We start from the raw sequence: 23750 nt of genomic DNA, 5'->3' as shown, positions 1-23750 counted from the left end.
ATTTTAAGCCAAAGTTTTATTCCTCACTTTTTTAAGTTGCTGCTCCTTTAGAATCCTGAGCATGTCTCTCACAGCAAAGCATCCACACGCTCCCACATAAGTGGTTGAAATAGTATATATAGTACCAGACCTCTGAAATAATATATACTACATATATATACAAATATATAGCCAAATAGAGGCATGTAGCCAAATAAAATACGTATAAAAAAGTCTGATGCAATTATAAGTGTAGACAAAGTTAGGTCAGAGAAGGTCAAAACTCAATGGTTATCGACTGAGGCTTTGCTTACGTTGAAGGGAAATTTGTAACACATATAGTTCTCAAAAACAAAGGGTCTCAGGTAACCATATCCATCACCATATGGCCACAGCATGCTCTCTGGCTGTTGCAGACATATATCCAATTTTTTATTTCAAAATCTTACATGGTTGGCCAGCTTTAGCTTAAACAGGATCAGAGACATCTCATTAGGAAAAGGAATGGTTAAAAACAAACTTAATTTGGCACAAATGTTCTCTCTGAGAATTCATGTGATTTTAGGAAAGTGAAACCTGAAAATGTTAAGAGATTAGAACTAATAACTCACAGCATCTATTTGGGGACATATTCTGGTCTGACACAAGTGAATGGTAAAAATGGCATGAGAACGAGAGCTCTGAACATTCATCTGAGTACTAGCAGTGGTCCGGGATAAGGCACCCAGCTTCAAACACTGCATCATCTGGAAAAGGGAAAGAAAGAAGAGTTTTCATGAACAATACTTAAATAAGGTCCACACAATCAGAAGTCTGAGCTAATGGTTAAAATCCACCACATTAAGGAATGTAAAAGACATAGATTCTTATTTTGGTTACAGGCACTTTTTGAGCTGAACTTCTCAGTATAATAATAGTGTTTGTTTTTTTTTTAATAGGAAAAACACTGAGATTCCATTGTTTGCCACTGGCTGACATTTGCAGCTTCCATTTCAAAACTATTACAGTAGAACACTTTGGAACAAGCTAAACAATAACTGGAATTATCTTCTGTACCTTCTGCTGAAATTTTTTTTTTTTGTAATTTTCTTAACAGTCTCTCTTTAGGAGCCATGATACAGTCCTACATATGTTACAGCAAAAAGTACAAAAGGACTGTGGTCTCATACTTCACTTTCAATTATCTAACCCTCTTTTTCTAGCTGTGAAAGAAAGCTATACACACATTGCCTTAGTTTCTTTTGATGCTACGATAAATGTAATGACTTTATCTAACTCTGACATTTTTAATAATGAAATCCTGGGCAAAAAATGAAGAAGACGGTAAAGATTTTAACTGCTTGTCACACTTAAAGATAGAAATTTCATACCTTGATCAGCAAAGCTAACTATTAAATAAAGTCAAATATGCTCTATTTTAACTATAACGCAAAACGTCACCTCTGATTCTGTGTTCACATTACGTGTTGTGACGCCCACAGTATAAATTCCTCCAGCTGAATCTTCATGAATTCTTATATTTGATTTTTTATTTTTTGCATCAATATCACGAGTGGTATCAAATAAGTCAAGAACCTCTTCATTATATAGCTATCAAAAAGAAATAAATCTAATGTTAGCAGAAATAGCCTCATGATTGTAATAACACATACTACATGTTATTTTTCAAACATATCTTAAAAGTTCTTCCAAATGACATATATTTCTTCAAACAACACATAAAATTCATTACAAATACAAACAAATGCCAGATTTCTTTACAAGGGTAAGAACAGTAAAAGATTTAATCATGACTAAGGAGTTAAGGATTAGCTAAAATGATCCATTGATTCTTTGCAAGAGATAAACAAATATTTGTAAATATAAGCAAATTAAAAAAAAATGTACCAAATGTAGACATCTCTTAAGCTTAGAGACGATTTTAAGAATTTTTACTACTTGAGCTACAAATATATTTCCTTTCACCCTACAACCCTTCTTAATGTATCTAAAAATTAATACTTAGGTATTTTCGCAAGGTCAGCAGTATTTTAGTTTCTGTATCAATAGATACTGATGAGATTGTGCTGCCACCTTAGAAGAGGATGCGTATACCTGTTTTTTGATCAATATGCTTAAGTCGCAATGCCTAACAACATTCGGAGGGATGAAAGGGAAGATAGGACAACACTTTCTTTTCTTTCTCCACTATTAATTACCTTTCTTTTGGTAGAAACACACAATTATATTCTTCTTGATTTTTACTAAATACGAATGTCCATTAACCCGCAGCTAGGTAACTGATATTAATTTGAACTGTCTTCTATTTCGTGCCATACAGTGCTGGATAAAAGGTTTCATCGATGAGCAAAATGACTGGCTCAGTTGGTCTGGACTGACAGTTAGACTGGCACGCTCTCTGGATCAAGCACACAGAACTGCAAGGCCACTGTCCACCCGACTGCAATACTGCTCAAATCCTCAGTGCCCTCTTACTGTCATGTCCCTCCCACCAGCCTAGACTGTCCTACATGAATCCAAACTCGCCCCAACCTCTGGACGTTGCCTCTCCTTGTAGGAAAACCAGTTCCTGCAGCCAGACTAGTGCTACAGCGTCAATCCTGTTATTCCTCACATCCTCCCCCTCCCTTTTGGTGTTGGTCACTGATTTCCCAGCACTCTGTGAGCCTGCCTACATCACAGCAGTAATTACAGGATAAAGAGAGAATCTGAAGTAAACAATATTAATTGTGTTGCTCTGCGGACACCAGTTAGCTGTTTATAATCTTAAATGCAAACACACAAGAAGTACTTACTACCCATTATATCTTGTTACTGCCACCTATTACCTAATGTTCATTTACTCAAACAACATTTATTGAACACTATGTGCCAAGTACTAAGCTGGAAGTGGGAGTATAAAATTATAAGGGCTATGGTCTTAAGAATAAAATCTAAAGAAAACTAATGACACAATTAGATTATTACCTCTAAGAACTGGGCATTCACTTTAAAATCTGGAGGAGGAAGTCCATTTTTCATTGAAGTGTGCTTTCTTTTCTTCAATACCCTTGAAAAGGTGTTTAACAGCACGAGAAATAATACCCTGTTCTTCTTCAATGATGTTAACATCAAATCCTGTTCCCATTGTGTATGTTTTGCCAGCTCCAGTCTGAATAAAAGAACAGAAAAAATGGGTGCTTGATCTTACTAACATAATCTCAAGTGACAAAAATGCAAGTGCAACTTAAATGACACTTCTGAACAGTACGGCTTCTATGAAAATAATTTGGTACTTACCTGTCCATAAGCAAAAACGGTAGCATTATAGCCTTCAAAACAACCTTCAATTAGTTTTTCTATACATTGAGTGTAGATCTGCTCTTGCTGGGAGTCAAGGTCAAACACATAATCAAAAGTGAAAGCTTTATCTTTCCCTAGGAAGACCTGAGGTTCTCCTGGAGTGACAGATGTACAAATATGGCATCCTTCAATTCTTTCTTTGGCAAGCTGTGGTCTTATTCTGTGAAAAAAAAAAAAAAGATCAGTAAAAATAAAATAAAATAAGATAAAATAAATGGGAAAAAATGGAAGAAGTAGGATTTTGAAATTCCTAGCCAAATCTTTTAAAATCACTAATATAATCTACTACTTGCTCCTTGAGTTGAAAAGTTTAACTAAGTTAAATCATACTGAGTCATTTTCAGTATAAATTATTTCACAATCCCCCCAAAAATCATGAACAAGAGTAAAATTAATCTTAAAATTAAAATTTTGCAGGCGAATACTCTTCCTCAACTCTGTAAGAGGTAAAGACTCAGTTAGATAAATTCAACCCCCAAAATCCTATGTCGTGTTATCTTTTAGAGTTTTTCTTTTCATTTCCAGAGAGGAAGATATCCAAAAATGAGAAATTAAGGACATAATATTTATCTTTATGCCCTTGGACTGCCTTTTTGCAAACTCTCCTCGAATGGTGAATAGTTTCCAAACTTATTTGACCATAACCTTCTGTCAGCTAAACAGTTTCAAGCATAATCCCACAATATATAATATAAAAGAAAATGTATATTCATTTGTAAATATATGCATGTACTATATTGATTTGTCATATATTATGATATACACAAAAGCAGAATTTTGAAAAGGAAGAAATTAAAAATAAAGACAAGTAGAAGTTCTACTACTTTCTCCCCAAAACCTGTGAATCATCATGTACGTCTCCTAGGGGGTCCTCTCTCCACGTGGAAGACCACAGCATTACACCTGCCCTACACTCACCCTCATCTACTTCAGATTCTAGGAACTTCCTCTTCTGCCTTCTCTTCCTGATTTCAAGGCTTGTATTTCCAAGAAGGAAAGTAAATATGGTGACATGTTGCTAACAGAACAACACAAAATCTGGCCCTATTCTGTTCACTCCAGAATCAGGACCATCCTAGGCATACATGTCACTGACTTAAATCGTACTTAAGTTTTTTAAGAGGTCTCTTTTTGCCATGGAGGAGAAGCATTTTAAGGAAGACAGTAGAGACAACCAGTAATGGAACATATAAAATGATACAGAGAGAAGAAAGAAAGGATTTTAAAGGAAATCTGGCCCCATACTCTTATTTTCTGAGATATGAAAACTGAGATCTATAAAAGTAGGAACGAGTTCATTTATTTATCAGAGACAAAGCTAAGCCTAAGTCCAGACCACCTGAGGTTTGACCCTTATCAGTTCATCAGGATGGAAGGTCAATGGAAGGACAGGAATCACAATACTGAGAAGAGACTACATTTCTGTAACCCTGCTTATCTTAAATGGAATTCTGTACTAGCAAAAAAGTGTGTTAAGAATATATATTTATGCCTTTTTTCCTTCTTCTGTGATAATGATGTTTTTCTTTCATAAAGTCTTCAGCTTCACTTATTTGTTTTAATGGAATGCAAGAACCAAAGTGGAGCCTGCTGGGTACTGTGGAAAGAGTCAGGAAGTGGCCTTTGGGAGACTTGGGTTCCATGACTTCGGCCACTCCACAGACGTGATGTGGCCTTCTCTCAGAGCTCTGATTTCCTCCCCTGTTGACAGAACTATTACATCCAAGGTTCTTTTTAGATCCAACACTATTTGACTGAAGAACACCGTATTATAAAATTGGAAGAGGAAAATAATATTTATATACTGTTATAAAGGTAAAATGATAAATAACAAATAAAACAAAAGGGTTTCTTGTAAGAAGCTGCCTCCATGGACTATACAAACAGCGCATGATAGAAGCACCTTTCCCTTTCTAGTTCTTCATTTTCTTGATGAGTGGTCTTTCTCAAAATTCATACTCCCTTCTTTCCAAACTCCTCCTCTTCTATCTCACTTCATCCAATCATGAGGAGAAAATCATAAGCCCCACCCTCCTCAGGAGAGTCATGGAGAGAAAAACCAACCCCCCCCCCCGCCATCCTGACTACTGGCAAGCTAGAAACAGGAGAGTCAGCCTCACTTACCCTCTCTCCCCTACTTCATCTACCTCATCTAACCCTAAGAGCTATGAATTATCTCTGAAATAGCTCTTGGGCCCATCAATTTCTTATCTTCCTCATCAACACCACCCTAAGCAAGGCCGCCATTATCTCCTACTTGGATTACTGCAGAAGTCCCCTCACTGTCCAGCCTGTGTCAGTCTTGCCCTTCCCCAATCTGTTCCACAGATTGCAACAGCAGTGATATTTGTAAAATGTGAAGTTGGTCACTACCTTGCTGAAAACCCTTAAGCATATCTCTAAATCGCTCTACAATCTCCTCTTGCCATGCTCCATCTTTGCATCAAAGGATTTTGGTTGGGGATGGTGGTGGTGCTGATGGTTTACTTTTAACCAGTTTCACTAACAAGGTATGCTTTCTCTAGACTCCATGCCTTCAAATATCCTTTTCTTTCTCCTGAACACTCTTTTCCACCTTCTCAATTTCTAACTCCTCTTCCAGCCTGAACATCTCATGGTTTCAATCTCTGTTTAGATTTCACTTCTTTAGGAAGCTCTCACCTAACTCTCTGCATTCCAACATAAAGTCATATCTGAGCCCAGGCTTTTCCGTCTCCTGAAAGCTACCTCATTTACCCCAGGATTCTGCTCTCTCCCTGATTTATAGCTGCACCATGAAGCTTAATAAATTCCACATAACAAAACAGATGAACATAAAAACAACTATCTAAATGAAAATGAGCACTAGTCCTACTGTTTGAAATCAGTGCCTCATTAATTTTAAGTAAATGATTACAACCATAGGCTAACTTATTTGGCTAATAAGATACAATTTCAACATAAAGAATAAATACTATTTGAATTGCAAATATGACAGCTAATTTTAGAATGCCAATGTCACCTAGAACTTAATCTCCTAAACTCTACTCACCTGATTATTATCCTTGCTAATGTCAAGGGGAGCTGCATTTGAAGAACGGACCATATGCAATTCCACCATTTGCATGGGTAGGGAGACAGAGTGGCTTTAAAACCCAGCAAGATGGGTGGAACCCTTTCCCACTGGATGCAGGCAATGGCAGTTTCCCAGCAGGTCTGAGGGAATGGTCTCTGACACATGCAGATAATCAGAAGCTGACTATACTTCAAAGTTTAGCAGCTTATTCACCTGCTCAATTCCCCTTCAAAAATTCAGATTTTAAATTCCAAATCCCCTAAATGTATACTCAAGTCAAGAATTCTCAGATGAAGTCCTAACCCAAGCCAATTCACCTGCCTTCATGATGTGAAGAGTTTGAAATTTACATAGTTACAAACCTCAATTTAAAAACTATAATTTGAGAGTAAATATAGACAGAATGTACCAGCTCTCCTCAGAAAAGGAAGACTAAAACTAAAATCTGACATTTATTATTCCAAGTATTTTGAAATACTTTATTACTATTTTTATAGAAAAATAAGAACATTAAACATACTTATCTAACCCCAATACCAAGAAATAATGAGGGTTAACACTTCAGTTAACACTAAGGTTACTAAGATATAGTAACAAATCCTTGCAGGCTTTTTCAAATGTGTAATCATACAACTAGATATATTTGAAATTGCTTCTTAAAGAAAAACAATTATGCATAAAGCTTATGTCATAAACACTTAAGATCATCTAATACTATGCAGCAATATCATATTATAAAAGCCAATTATAGAACTCTACAATGTGGGTTCTAGCTACAATATTAATTTGCTAATGGAGATGGGATTTGTAAAAATTGTTACGTTGGAAATGAATGTAGGCAGGGTGAGGCTGTTATGGAAAATAGGGACAGTTTCACCAGCGAATGTGCCTTTTTCCTTAGCATGAGGTATGGAACTTTTTATCTTTTGCAGGCCAATGACCAGTGGGGTGGGATCTGAAAGGGAAAACCCACGGAGAGCCATAGAGCAACAAATGTAATTTGTGATCTCTACTTTGTGAAGGTTGACGGCTTGAAAGAGAATATGATCAAAGCTGTCAATTATTCAGTTTTAAGATAAAGAGGCACAAACAAATGTTTCCATTTTCTGAATCTCTCCATCAGCATTTAGCAACCATTTTGCTTCTGTTCTCACACTCTGTTGAAACTGCCTATATAGAAGGCACTGATGACCTTTTTATTTCCAAATACAACAGACCCTTTTTAGTCTTCATCCTACCTGACCTCTCTTCAGCATTCGATCCTATTTACAACTCGCAGGGGAGGGAAAAACTTTTTCCCTCTACCCTTCTAGATTCCCCTGGCTGGGACCCTGTAAATTAGATTGACAAAAGACAGATTAACACAAGGAAAACAAACAGAAGTTTATTAACTTGTGTTCATGCATGCACATGGGAATATTCAGTGATGAATGACTCAAAGAGTGGTTAGGACTTGGATTTAAGTAGCATCATAACAAAAAGAAAAAGGATTTTGAGTTTCTAGCAAATTGTGGGAATGTAAATATATGGAGGAACTAATGGAAGCTAGGGGCTAATTAAATAAAGTTTCCAATGTGGGATCTTTCGGTGCAATCTCTGGTAATGAATTTCTGCCCTTCCTGGTAGAGAGCAGAGGAAGAATAGCTTTAAAAAGTTATGTCCTGCTTTTAGGCAAATAGCGGAAGGGCAGAGATCTCTTTCTGTATCTGTTTCTTTTAATTACCTTCAGCTCAAAATAATCCTATGTCAAATTATAATATTATGGGGTGGTAATTTTCTGCTACCTTTAAACACCGTATTTCTCATTGATTGGCTTTTGTGACATTTATTCTTTATTGATTCCAATTTCTGAACTCATTTTTTCAAACTCTTATATCTCATATACCAACCTGCCTGAAAATGACAGTGTTTCTCCCGAAAAATGTCCCAATTATTTAGCATGATATCTAAGATTTTCCTAATCTGGATTCTACCTGCAATTCCACTCTCAAATCTAGTGATACTCAGCTATATCAAACCACTGATCATTTCTTGATCAACTTAAATACTTTTTTTTACCATGCCAAAGGACAGTTTTCTCGCTGCTTGGAATGCTGGACTTCTACATCTCTGCATAGAAACCTCTTTGCAATTCTTCAAGACCTAGCTCAAATATCTGTACATTTATAAAGCATTCTCTTTCCCCCGCCAAATTTGAATTAATCCATGCAATTTGTGTATCTTGTTAGAATAACAGACATCAAATTGAATTCTTGTTGATCCACTAGTAATTGAATTATTTAAGGACCGATAATATAACTTACTCAATCATAAAAGTAATTCAACAAATGTTTACTAAATGACTCCTATAAACTGCACTCCTTAAGGGGGGGACATTCTAATACCGGGCATGTGACTCTCACAATAATCTAACTTTGCCCCCCATCACTTTACTCTGTTACCAGAAACTTGATCTTGAGCAAACATTGAACTATTTTATGTCTTAATTTTCTGGTCTATAAAATGAATATAGGACCTGGATTTAATATTCCTAAAGTTCTTTCTAACTTCAAATTCTATTTTAATTATTCCTTTAAGAAAAAGCAAAATCCTGCCTTAAAAGAGGTAACCATAAACAACCTTTTTCTTCTGACACACTCTACATCCACCATTAGTTGTTTCCTTATTTCTTTATGGTTCCTATTATTCTCTCTAGTTTTTACATATAGCAAATGCTACTGTGGCCACAGGGATGAGGAACTTCATCTATGAAATCATTGTCGGGCTCTTTGCAGTGAGTAGCTAGTGAAGACTAGCAGAGAGTCTGAGAGTAAAATCAGTAAGTTTCCTTAAATTGGGCCCCGTTTTCTGTCCTCCGTCTTCATAATAACCATAACTGGTTTTAGTAACTGAGTATACCAAATATGCTAAGAGGGCTAGTTTCAAGATGTCCTAGATAAGACAGAAAAGTAAGGTAAGTATATTTGGGTGGGAAAGGCTTATAACTGCTTCCTTTTCGGCTAGACTTTAAGTCATAAAATTCAACAGAACTGTTTCTAAGGTTTAATTCTGCCACGCACTATTGGAAGAAGCATCCCACCATGAGGCCAGCGCATCCCTGCACACACAATGCTGAGTCTGCCAAGAATGCCAAACCCTGACTGCTCTTTTCATGGATCATTTCTCAAGGGTGCATCTGCAGCGAGCAACCTTTACGAATAATGTCTTCCACCTCACAGAGCTGACTTGCTTCCACAAAGCAACGGAAACAGTGAATAAACAATAAAAACAGTGAATCCCCAAGCTCAGTGTTTCTTCTCCCACCCCCCCAATTTCACTGAGATATAACTGACATACAGCACTGTATATACATTTAAGGTACACAGTATGATTGGACTTACAAACATCATGAAATGATTACTGTAACAGCTCAGTGAGCTTCCATCATCTCACACAGATACATTAAAGAAATAGAAAAATATATATTTTCCCTGTGATGAGAAGGTTGCTGTTTCTTGATCTCCCACTGCTTGCACAGCAGCCATGCATTAGGTATACCTGCATTGCAGCCTTCAGATTAGGAGTGTGGGGATGGGCAAGCGGTTCAAATCACCACGAAATGCATGATGCTTACTATCCTACGAGTAATCAAAGTCCTTTGTCTCCAGCTCAGGTGTCCTGTGTCTTCTGCCACTAGACATCAAACAGTAAAAGACTCACTTGTTAAGTTGTAAATAGGGTAAAATCTCAGACTCTTCACAGAACTTAAGACATGCTAACTGTGAGCTTTGGCAAGTCACTCTCTTAGCCTCAGCAGCCTTATCTGACAAGTGGTAGCATTACTGTCACCACATTCACATCACAGCATTTTGAACAAATGAGACAGCACGTGGCAATGAGAGCCTATTTAGGTACAAAGTGTTGTTACAGCACCACTTGAAAATTCTCCAAGTCAGTTCCCTCACAAGGCATCTTAACATCTTAAATCCACGTGGGCCTCCCAGCATGTTAAAGAATGCATGATTTTACTATATGGCTTCCCAAACTATTGTCGTATCTTTGAAAATACCCTTTGGGTATGCCGAATCTTTAGTAGAATTAAACGTAGAATTATTATGTCAGAAATAGAAGTATAATGCAACACTGAATATCACCCACATAAATGTGTACACACACATGCAAATATACATTGCCTTGCAGAGATAATCAAGCTGAATAATGTTATACCTTCTTTTGCAATGAAAAGTCATAATCCCAAAGTTAACCCTTTCAAAGTAATAAATAATCAAGCTTCATTATCCTGCTGTTCATATCAGCACAGCGTACAACAGAAGCCAAAATGGGAATTTTTATTCATTCAATTTTATCATTTTTACTAGCCCCATATAGCCAGTTAAGCAAATTTCATTCAGAATGGAAAAGAACCAAGTTCCTGAGTAACAGGTTCTTTTAAAAAGGGGAATCAAATTATGGCACATTTTGTCCTCATACTGAATTAAATTTGATTAAATGCTAGTGATGGGAAGGTTGACTAATAACTAATCATGATTCGTAGTTACTTAAGAAATGCTCTTTTAAGGAAAACACACGAATGCATGCCGTTAAAATTTATAACCTCCCAGAACTTGTGCAGTCACCCATAATTTTTTTCTAAATTAGAAAAGTTAGCATCACTCGTTAACCTAAGTCCAAAGATGCAAGCAACAAACCTGTATTTTTAATTTAAGCACATGCAGTTTTGCTTTTCCAGACTTTTTTGTATACCTTCATCTCTCCTATCCCTATGTTCCTTGTTTTATTAAAAGCATCACCAGAGATAAACCTTTCTTTTGCTAGGTGATTGGTCAAGTTATTTTTATTTTTCCCCACAAACAGGGAAGGAATAACACACAACATGCCTTCCCTTTTGCGGCTGGCCATTGCTAACCTCTTGTCCTGTTAGAAAACACGGTTGTCCTTAATCTATGGTTTCATAAGCATGACAAATTTTTCCATTGCCTGAATGTCTTTATAAACTGTCTCTTCTTTTTTTGCTTGAGTTATTCTGATCTCATCCTCACGTGATTGTGGTGGTTCTCCAGTTCACTCAACAATCTGACCCGACTCCCGCCTTGTGTGGCTCTTTTACTTACAGCTATCTGTAACTAGCCCACTTGGCACCTCGCTCACACCTTTGTTATTCTCACAGGACACCAATGAATCCGTTTACAGAACAGATATTTTGCTGTTTTTTATCTCACTTGTCAGCGGATGATCATTATATCAAACGCTACTTGCTAGTATTCAATTTGATATCTAAATGTTAATTATACCTCACTAATTTCCTCCCTTGCACTTCTTAGAAGTTAAGGTATTCTGGCCTAAGTCACTGGAATTTCTGGCCCCTTGTTTTACTCTCTCCTAGTCCATTCCAGTTAGTAGGCACACACTTAGAACCTGCCCCACTTTAACCCTCTACTTTCTGTTCTAGAAGAGAGTTCCTCACACACTGCAGGAACTTGCTGGACCATCTGTGGTCTTGGTGGATTATTTTCCTAAAAGATCAGGCACTGCATAAAAAGTAAGTGACACAAGTCCACAGAAAGAAATTCCCCTAAATGGATCTTTAATTACAGTGGTGGTTCGTCGATGGGAAGAAACATATTTCTTCAAGACATTCAAGAAAGAAACATATTTCTTCAAGACATTCAAGAAAAAAACATACCTCAGTAATTTTACTAAAGAGATTAATTTTTTTAAAAGCCTAAGAACAATAAAGAACAGTGGTGTGTACGAGACACCAGCAAGTACATACTTCTATGAATAACAGAGATGGCGAGAAGAACCTTACTTTTTAATCCATTAATGATGAATTACTTTTTAAAATTACTGAGAAATCTGTATAGTTAGCATCCTACTGCCTCATCCCCGTGTGGTCCACCTGCCTCAAGTTTTTCTGATCCAGGAACACCATAAGATACACATAGACACATCTATTTTCAATTAAAATGCTTAATGCGCGATGTATATAACTAATGTTTGGGGCTGTGATGCTTAAGCTAAGCTACTTAGTCTCTGGCTTGCAAAACCACTTGGCAGAACAAAGATTTATCTCCCCCAAGTGCAGTTCTGAGCTGGCTAATTAGGGAGAAGGAAATAGGGGAAATAGGATGATGGGACACCGTGCCATCTTCCTCTGACTTCCACTCCCAAGTCTCACACATTTTTATCCCCATGACTCAACTAAGGGTATAGCACACTGAGAGAAGCTCTCTCTCAAGTGAGGAAACTAGTATCTTTCACAGGGCTTGAGCACCAGTTGTCCAGAGGACTACCCTGAAACAGTGCACAGCGACTAACAAAATAAAGGACAAAGTAGCCAAATTCTGGATGTAGAGAAAAGTCCAATCCTATGCATCACTATAATGAATCCTTTTAGAAACTCTAGGACTTACTTCTGTAGACTGTCTCCCAGAAATATAAAAGCTTCTATTCAAAAAAGCTGAAGGAATAAGGAGAGTGGTACTTTAAGGGATGACATGATCCACCTGCCTAATGTCCAAAGCGCTTGTAAAATTTTGATGGTTGCTGGTGGCTGTACGTGGTGACATATCTGTAACCCAAGGCCATCAGAAAACTTCACTGAGTCAACAAATCCCTGTGGAGTACCTACTATATGTCAAACATATGTGGAAAGCAAGGACTTATAAGAACAAAAACAAAAAACTTGAGGAGGGTAGCCATGGGAGAGAGAGAGAGAGAGAAAAAAAAAAAAGAGCTAGAAGAAAATTAAATACATGCTCAATTGAATATTATAGACAAAGGAGGAGTGGAATAAAGATCAGCCAGATGATAATGGGATAGATGCAGGAAATGCTTCAACAGGAAATTATACCTGACCTTGCTTTTGAAAAGTGATTAGAATTTTTCAGGCTGAGAAGGAAGAAAAGGTCAGTTCAGGCAAAACAAAGGCAAAGATACTTGAAGTATATTTGTTCCTGTTTGTAACATAGTCCTCTGGAGTAGAAGCATGAGGATAAAAAGAGTTACCAGATTTTAGGAATGTTTTATTAATGTTATGGCACCACCTAAGTAGATATTCCACCAAGGGCATTATCCTCTAAAATGAACACTCTGCTCTCCGCAGGACAAAAGATGCCACCAAAAGGCACACAAAAGTCACATTAGAGATCTCTGCCAAATGCTTTTTAGTTTTCACCTCCAGATGGATTCTTAGCTCATTTTCACCTTACCCTGTGCCCTCGGAGCCTAACCTTCATGAGCTACAGCAATGGGCTTCCTTGCCCTCAATTTCCAGAAAGACTTAACAATGGGAGATGCCAGTAGGACATGGTAGATAGGGAAGGAGAGACATGCGGTGAGATCAGGTTATTAATTCTCCTGGTTCCTTCCCTGCCAGATGCTGGTGGTGGGCTGTGTCCCTCTAACAAAGGCCACAGCTCTAATCAGGACATCACAACCATAGGTGCCCCCAACCCCGACATTGCTAACATCAGGGTACTGCCTCATCCCTTGTGGTTTCCCTTAATGCTGCCCATCCACCACCACACTCTCCCCAGTCAACTGTTTCCTGCCAAGATCCCGACCAAATCGAGATTAGTCTCAGAAAATGGCAACAAGCCTTTTTTTAGCTCTACCACCGTGTCACCAGCCCTTTCTCTCCCATTCCTCATACGAATATTGACCTAACATAGAGAGCCACCAAGGTCCCTGCAGTTTTCTAGCCCTTCACAAGCAAGTGTCATTGGCCCATTCTCCTTCCTGAGAAGCGTTGGAGTTGGAGATACAAGGAATGGATGTTACGGTCAAATGTGCAATAGGCAATAGCAAAGTTTAAAAAGCATCACCTCTCTTGGCCCACAGAATTTGCTTTTTTAAATTCTTACAATTTAAAAGATTTAATTAACACTTCAGTTTTGTTTTTTTAAACTTGAAGAAATGGTGGGAAAAGATTCAAGAGGGGAAGAGTAAAGAGAGAAAAAGTAATCTCAGAATGAGAGAGTTGTGATAAATATATGATATTTCAACTCTCGTTCTGAGATCAATAGGTTTCTAATACCATATATTTTTCTTATGATACTCCATTCGAGTTATATACAAAATTTTCAAAATATTCCTATAAAGTTCTTTCTAAATGAAACTACATGTGTTCTTGGCGGAAAGAGGAGGTCTCTTTCTATGCTTAATAACACTGTATGTTTGTTAAACTACTTCATGATGAGAAAAAACGGTATTACGACCACATATGATGACAGTAGCACATCCTTGATCCCATGCATATGCCATTTGTGTTTACAATCATTCTTTGGAGGGGAAAAAGACTTGTCATTTCAGTTCTGCTTCTTAGAAATGTAAATAAGTATGATGATATTGTGCAGATGAAGATTAAGGTCCCAAACATATGAACAACAGCTCTTGATAACCAATTTTTACCATTAAGAGAAAATAATTTCTACCACAAGTACTAACATAAGCCACAGTTCTGTCATCTCCCAAGAAATCCAAAGTGACAGGGAACACAATTTTTTATAAAGAGAGTGTGGTAGATGGTTGTAAGATGATCTGCAATGGTCCACACCCATATAAAATTCCTGACCGGTAAGTGTGATAGAGCCTGTAAATATGACAGGATATCACCTCCAATTCAGTTACTAACCAGTTGATTTGGAGTTAATCAAAGAGAAATCACCCTGGGTGGGTCTGATCTAATCTAATGGGTACACTTTTAAAAGAAGGTGAAGCACCCAAGAGACAAGCTCCTGCTAGACTACAGGAAAAGGGCAAATAATCGTATCTCAAAACTGCCTATAGAAAAGGATGTCTTCTGGAGATGCGAGCAAACCCCAAACAATAGTTAGCAGAAAATGGAGACCTCAGTCATAAAGCCACAAGGAATTGAACTCTGCCACCAACCTGAATGAGTTCAGCAGAAGACAGTGAGAATCAGCTGAGAAGTGTAGCCCTGACTGACACCCTGATTACAACCTTGTGAGACCTGAGCAGAGAATCCAGCTAAGCTGAGCCTGTACTCTTGACTCATGGAAACTGAGATATAATAAACATGTGCTATTTTAAGTTGCTAAATCTCTGATCATTTGTTATAAAGCAACAGAAAACTAATACAGGAGAATACCTTATTACTCTTCACTACATTGAATCCTACTGCTTTAAGACCATAATCACTAAAACAACTGTTTATGCTAACTTTGAACATAGAATAGTCTGATGGGTGACATCTGTAATATTGCAGTAATGGTAAGAAATAAGTCAAAGAAGCTACATTCATCACACTATTACTCTATCTGCCCTCTTGGGGGAGAAAAACGAACTCATTCCATTTCTAAATTACAAATCTTCAACTAAGTTTCTTTAAGCTTAGTTTTGTTTAGTTTTGCTTTTTTTACTTCAGAATGTTTGACAATATCCTATATTTCCTATAAGTCTTAAAAATAAATGGTGATAAATATAAAGAAAATAAACTCCAATTAGAAACACATTTTCCTTCCAAGAATAATATTCTTTTCATTTTCATTCAGAAGCAATTATATTATTTAAAAATGCAGTTATATTAAGGGCTTTTATATTCTTTGTGCCTCTTCAACAAAAGTTAGACTGAATTCCCAGATTTCTCTTTCTGTTTATATTTTCTACTGTGAGACTGGGATATTTTTCTTTTGGTGGTGGACATTGCTACCTATAAGTACAAAACATGTCAGCAGGAGAATAGAATAGATTATTCCCTATAGCAGGCTGAATAATGGCCCCAAATTCCTGGAACCTTGTAGGGTAAAAGAGACGCTACAGTTATGATTAAATTCAGAATTTAGACATTATCTTGGATTGCCCAAGTGGCCCAATGTAATCACCAGCGTCCTTACAGAGGCAGGAAGAGGGAGATTTGCTGCAGCAGAGGAATGTCAAAATGACACAATGTGAGAAATCCTTGACCAATCATTGCTGGATTTGAACATGGAATAAGGGGCCCCAAACCAAAAAATGCAAGCAACTCCTACACAGCTAGAATTGTCTAGAAAAGAAAATCTCCTCTGGAACTTTCCAAAGGAATGTAATCCTGCCAAACCATTTTAGGGCTTCTGACCTCCAGAACTACAAGATAATATTGCATCTGTGGTTTTTATAAGCCCCTAAATTGGTGGTAATTTGTTACAGCAGCAATGAGACAGGAAGGAAGGGGGCAGGGCACAGCCATTCAAGAAATGACACAGCAATTAACACCAGAATGGTGGGAGAGTCAACTCCCAGTAGACCTTGAGGCTGAAGATGGCAGGAGATCTGACTTCTAGTAGACCTTGAGCTTCATTATATGCTCACTGTACTATCCTAGCATGGTAAATGGCACTCCCCCAGGCGCCATGACAGTTCCAGGGGTAACTATAAAAGGTTAAAAAGTGGGCAATGACCCAGTTCCTGGGAATCCAGCCCCTTCCAAAGTAGTTAGAATAATCCTCCCACTTGTTAGCATATGAAGTTACCAAGCCCATAAAAACTAACAACCCCATGCTTCATGGCTGCTGTCCCTTCTGAGTGAGACACTGTCTATGGAGTGTGTATCTACTTTTACGTTATACTGAGTACCCAAGGGCAACAGTCATAAATTAAGACTGTCCTAGAAAACTGAGATGTATGATCAGCCTACTCATGGTACACTCATAGCAGAGAATTCAATCAAATTATAGAGACGGATATTTCAGCTCTAAATAAGGAAAAAGCTTTTTAACAATCCACCAAAAAACAGATAGATTGCCTTAGGAAGTAGGGAGGTACCCCACACTGGCTACTGACAACAGATAGGCAGTACAGGTCCTCAAACTTGACTGTATGGGAGAAATCACGTGGTGTGTTTCAGTGCACTTGTTTCCTTTGTTTTGCTATATTTTTCATTTATATTGCCAGGACCCACCCCAGAACTACTGAATCAGAGTTTCAAGATGTGGGACCCAGAAGTTATGCTTTTAATTACCTCTCCAAGTCATTCGAACACTGTGCCAGTCAAGCACCAAACTTTGGAAGGAGGAGTGAGCAGTGATATATTTACTTTATTTCAGTCGTGGACCCTCCCACCCTTGGGGCCTCATACACACACATAATCACCATTTCTACAACCTTTGCTCCCTCGCCTGCTTTGCTCCCAAACACAATCTTAATCCTGAAGCCCAATATGCAAAACATATAAAAATGAAATCACTCCTACTGGAACTATCCCAGGGATTCCTGCCACTAGGAACCTCATCCACAGTAGCCCCTAAGGGTTCTCCACGAAATCCAGGGCTCCTCTGAGAACAGGCCTATTGAAAACCAAGACTCTGCACATTCAGATGCATTTTTTTTTCTCATTAACCTATGTTTTATTTTCAGCAAATTCATTGTTAATTATTTCACATTATAAAAAGTAACCACACACACATATGCATTCACAAATTAGATTATCTTTATCACACATCAACATATTTTAAAAAACAAATATTTTTCTAATATCTATGTACCTATATGCTGATTGCACTGTGAAATAGAGAAACTGACAACAGCTTCACCACAGTATAACTCAAGAACAGACATTTTAAAATTAAGAACTGCACATATGTTCCACAGGCAAAATTTTGATGGAAATATTAGCATTAGTACAAATAAATGCTGTTGACATAGCTTAAGCATGATAGCTTGGAATAACAGCTGATTCCAACTAGGTTCATCATTTTTAACTCAGTAAAGACAATCTAAAATGTAAACAAAGTATTTATAAAATAAATTCTTTTAGGAAATAAAGGAAATTCAGTAAGCACCTTTAAGATGTCCATAGTTTGTTGTAACTACTCAGAGAAGCAACTGTCTTTTAAAATTGTGTATTTGGAGTTTGTCTCCATGAAGTTTGCATCTTGTCATTCAATTTTATAATAAATTACCCTTCTTTGGTTTTCAGCTCCTCTGCCTGAGGGTACTTCAAATTGGGGTGTGGGTGGAGGGTGAACAGCCTGTTTTTCATCACTCTCTTTAAAGCATGGCAGATTCAGCTCCTCATTTATTTGTAAGATTTTATTTTAAGAAATGGATTTGAGGGTTCAGAAAAGAAGTTTGAAAACCACTGTTGCAGAGGAAATGCCTGCATATGGTTGGAGATGAAGTAAATAATCTTAAAGTTCCCTTCAGTGTCAGTTCTAAAATTCTAAAAACTTCATATTGCGATAATTCTTAGAACAATTACAGGTAATCTGATTGCCAATAAAATAAAAACAAGAGTCATGCTTGAGAAGGCAAGTTTACCTATGTCTCTTAACTTCCAAGGTCACTGTGTATTTAATAAAACAGATTTCACTCCAAATGGGGTATTTTTAACAGGTTCAGCAGCCTTAGACTTAAAAAATTATTTTCATACTCTATCAATGAATTGAAAGTGTCCCCCCAAAATTCGTATGTTGAAGACCTAACCCCAGTGTGATGGTATTTGGAGGCGGGACCTTTGGGAGTTAATTAAGTTTTGGACGTCATGAAGTTGGGGCTCATGATGGGATTAACAACCTTAATTTGACACAACATTGTAAAATGACTGTAACTCAATAAAAAATGTAAAAAAAATTTTTAATTAATTAAAAAATAAAAATAAAAAAAGAGGAAAAGAAACCAGAACTCTTTCTGTCTCCCCACCATGTGAAGACACAAAGAGACAATGGTCATCTGCAAGCCAGGAAGTGGACCCTCACCATGAAGAGAAGCTGCCAGCACCTTGATCTTGGACTGCCCAGGCCCCGGAACTGTGAGAAGTCTGTCTGTTGTATAAGCCACCCAGTCTATGGTGTTTCGTTATAACAGCCTAAGCTGGCTAAGACACAGGACTCATTCTATGAAACAATTCTGAGATCTCATACTATCATGTTTTATTGAATGCTATGTGACAGGATTGACCATGGAAGAGTTTTGAATAGAATTTTCAAACTAATCTTATAAGCACCCCCAAAACAAAGTTAACAAACCATACTTTTCTAAACATAAACACCCAAACACAGATACACACACCCCATACAATACCATGTGTAATGAAGTTATCTATCAATTAAATTAACCACCTAACAGTTAAATTACATACATTTGCTTCGCTTTTTACGGATTGTTTGCCTTTTAGAAAGCCAGCTAAATATCATTTGTGGAGCTTTATTTTATTTCATGAAGTATCTGGAATGGCACATGCAAATAGCATTTCCCAAACAATTCTCATAAATTTAATTTGATTTACTATCAATTTTTTTTCCAGTGCAAAAAAATTGAGAGGCCATAAAACAAGATCAGAAGGAAGTGAAAAGATCCCTGACAGTGGGCAAGAGCAGGTATCTAGGAAAGCTGGCTTTCTCTGCAACATTTTAGCCCACGAATATTAACAGATAAACATTACAGAACAAAGTATGTTTGATAAATGCACAAAATGCACTTACTCCTTTTCTTGAATTGAAGGTCAGAGGAAATAGATAAATCTCATATATTAGCGTGGATACCAAAAGAGTTAGCACAATCTACATTTGTACATTGTGAAAAAAAACTCTAGGTGTTAGGAATCGAATCAAAATGTCTTTAGAGATTTGTGAAACACAATGAGCTCTCTAAGCCATCAGCTCTCCCTTTCCAGCAGAAATCTAATAACTATATGTAGCTTATGGAAGTTCCTGTTTTATCAACAAAATGATTCCCTGAATACCAGATATTTGAAGCTGACTGTAGAAATAAAGCTTTTCAAAAAACAGAAAGAAGTCTTCCTAGAGTTGATCCAACTTAACAAATAATATTTGTATAAGTACTTTTGATACCTGTGTATGTAAAACAGCATGTTAGGCACTGCAGGAGAAATAAAATGAACCAACTTGTAGTTTCCAACACCTAGGAATTGTTCAACCAAATGCAGAAAAAGAGGCAAATACAAAAATAACTGTAATTTAACATAATATACTATTAAATACCATAAAAGAGGCTTACAGCAAAACTTCTCTAACTTTAACGTATATATGAATTACACGAGGAGCTTATAAAAATACAGATCCTGACGTTTAGAGTGTGGGTTAGAGTTGCGAATCTGCTACCAATAAGCTACACATAATGCTGATGCAGCACTTCTGGTAAAACAGATAAAGGACATCACCGCACGTTAGAAAAGGAAAAAAGTATCAACATGACAGGACGGGAGAAGATGATATTTCATAAGACTCTTGAATAGGCAGGATTTTGAGGAAAAAGAAATGAAATGCATAAATGAATCAAGCAAAGAAATGTGCTTTGGGGGAGGTGGATCAAGACGGAGGAGCAGGAAGACCCTGAGCTCACCTCCTCCCAGAGGCACACAGATATTATAACTACTTAACTACTTATACAGCAACTGCCTCTGAGGATGACCTGAAGGCTAGCAGAACAAAAGACGTTCCACAACTAAAGATATAAAGAGGGAGCCAGGTAGGAGGAGACAGAAGATAGGCAGAAGCGGGTGGAGACACCGTTAAGTCAAAACCCGCACTCCCAGGTTAGTGACCCACAAGCAGGAGGAGTATCACCACCGTGCAGGTGCTCCCCGAGGAGCAAGGGGTTCAAGACCCCCATCAGGCTCCCAGCCCAGGTATACTGCACTAGGAAGATGAGTCCCGAAAATTTCTGGCTTTAAAAACCTGCAGGCTTTTGTTCAGGAGAGCCAGGAGGGCTGCAGGAAACTGACACCCTACTCTTTAAAAATCTCACACACTCCAAGTCCCAGCACTGGGACATCAGTTTGAATGGTGTCTAGGTCAGACTCATGTGTATCTTGAAGGGCCTCCCAGAGAGGCAGGAGGCAACTGGAACTCCCTCCAGGGACTGAAACATTGGCAGCATCCATTGTTATGAACTCATTCGACTGTGCTGACATCAGAGCTGACACACACCATTTTTGATTCCTCTCTCAGGCCTATTACTGCTGGCCTGGTCTGCCCCACACACCAGCACACCCACACTAGTTGCCATGATGCCAGGGCTCACAATCAGCTGTGCCAGGGGGCCTCCTCCACCCACAGTGGGCCCACAGCAGTCACATGACACCAGGCTGCACAGCTGGCCAGGCCAGGGGCCTGCCCCACCCACCAGGATGATCTCACTGTACTCAAGCAGCCAGGCCTCAGTCGGCCACAGCAGGGGCCTGCCCAGCCCACCAGTGCACCCACAGCAGCAGAGCACCATGGGGCCTCATAGAAAGGTGCCCAGGAAGACTGACTCATCCACCAGTGTTCGTGCGAAACTGCATGAGCCAACTGGACCAGGAGGCAGACCCGCCTACCAGGAACCCACAGTGTTTGGCCCTGCCACAACCAAAGCAGCCCACATAGAAGACAGCCCTGGAGCACCAAGCTCTGGTGGCCAGGAGGGAGCATGCTGCTGGGCCGCATAAGACCACGTCTCACAGATCAGGGAAAAAAAACAACCAACCTCATACATGGAAAACACCTACAGATATTAGGAAAAAATGAAGGGGCAAAGAAATAGGTTACAAATGAAGGAACAAGACAAAACCTCAGAAAAAGAACTAAACAAAACAGAGATAAGCAATCTACCTGATAAAGAATTCAAGATGACAAACATAAAGATGATTGCTGAACGAAAGAGAATAGATGAAGACAGTGAGAACTCCAAAAAAGAGTTAGAAAATATTAAAAAAAAAAAAAAAGGAAGCAATCAGAGTTGAAGAATACAATAACTGAAATGAAAAACACACTAGAGGGAAACAACGTAGATTACACAGCCTTGGCATTCTAATTGGTTTTCAAACTGGTCAACTTATTTAAATTCTTTGCTTGTTTTTTAGCCAGTCACTGGATTAAAAATGTCATTAAGTGTGGTTATGCTAGAGGTTCCTACATAACTCAATGATATTACCTACTGAAAATAAGATCAATGTAGGGAAACAAATATCCCTCATTTGTTTCTTAAAAGAAAGAAAGAAAAAAAAAAAAAAAGAACAGATCAGCAATCTGGAAGACAAAGTAATGGAAATCACCTACGCAGAAAGAAAACAGAGGGTTTTAAAAAAATGGGGACACTTTAAGGGACCTCTGTGACAATATCAAGCATACCAACATTTGCATTATAAGGGTCCCAGAAGAAGAAAGAGAAAGGGGCAGAGAACCTAGTTTAAGAAATAATAGGTGAAAACTTCTCTGATTTGAGGAAGAAAACAAACATCCAGGTCCAGGAATCACAGAGAGTCCCAAACAAGAAGAACCCAAAAAGGTCCACATCAAGATACATTATAAGTAAATCACAAAAATTAAAGGTAAAGAGAGAATCTTAAAAGCAACAAGGGAAAAGCAACTAGTTACAAACAAGGAAACTCCTATAAGACAGTCAGCTGAATTTTCAGCAGAAATTTTGCAAGCCAGAAAATCATGGCACAATGTACTCAAAGTGATGAAAGGAAGAAACCTACAACCAAGAATCTAAGAATATTCTACCCAGCAAGGTTATCATTCAGAATTGAAGCAGAGATGAAGAATTTTACAGACAACTAAAAACTTGAAAAGAGTTTATCACCAATAAATTGGCCTTATAAGAAATGTTAAAGGGACTTCTCTAAGTGGAAAAGAAGGCCACAACTACAAATATGGAAATTATGAAAGAAAAAATCTAATGGTAAAAGCAAACATAGTGTAAAGGTAGTGGATCAACCACTTATAAAGCTAGAAGGAAGGTTAAAAGACAAAAGTAGTAAAAGTACTACTTTTAACAGTAAAATCACCCATACCCACAATAAGTAGTTAAGGGATTCACAAAACAAAAAGATGAAATATGATGTCAAAAACATAAAATGTTGGGGTGCATGGGGGTGGTAAAAATGAAGAGCTGTTATAATGCATTCAAATTAAGAGATTATCAACTCAAAATAGGCATCTATAGACACAGGTTGTAATATATGAACCTGTGGTAATCACAAATCAAAAACCTCTAGAAGATACATAAAAAAATTTTTAAAAATCCAAATTTAACACTAAAGATGGTCATCAAATCACAAGAAGAGAGAGCAAGAGAAGAAACGAACAGAGAAGAACTAGAAAAACTACCAGAAAACAATTAAGAAAATGACAGTAAGTACATACCTGTAAATTTAAATATACCTGAACTAAACACTCCAATCAAGGGAGACAGGGTGGCTAAATAGATTGGAAAAGATAAAAATAAAAGGCCTATCTATATGCTGCTTATAAGAGGCTGACTTCAGATCTAAAGACCCACATAGATTGAAAGTGAGGAAATGGAAAAAAGTATTCCATACAAATGTGAATCAAAAGAAAGCCAGGGTAGCAATACTTGGACAAAATAGACTTTAAAACAAAGACTGTAAAAGAGAGAGAGAAGGATATTATATAATAAAAGGATCAAT

At 37.7% G+C, this 23750-nt stretch overlaps 1 protein-coding gene across 1 annotated transcript in view; it reads right to left on the bottom strand.

Annotated features, from left to right (window-relative positions):
* Positions 1-23750, bottom strand: part of KIF21A (kinesin family member 21A) — a 139360-nt gene that overhangs the window by 68706 nt on the left and 46904 nt on the right. The window contains 5 exon segments of the mRNA XM_032493308.1: positions 591-725; positions 1420-1569; positions 2947-3012; positions 3014-3130; positions 3259-3481. Of these exon segments, the coding sequence (XP_032349199.1) occupies positions 591-725; positions 1420-1569; positions 2947-3012; positions 3014-3130; positions 3259-3481 (691 nt within the window).

This window comes from Camelus ferus, chromosome 12, assembly GCF_009834535.1.
Source record: "Camelus ferus isolate YT-003-E chromosome 12, BCGSAC_Cfer_1.0, whole genome shotgun sequence".
Classification (NCBI taxonomy): Eukaryota; Metazoa; Chordata; class Mammalia; order Artiodactyla; family Camelidae; genus Camelus; species Camelus ferus.
The sequence above is the reverse complement of the archived record's forward strand: the minus strand, read 5'-3'. Positions and strand labels throughout refer to the sequence as shown.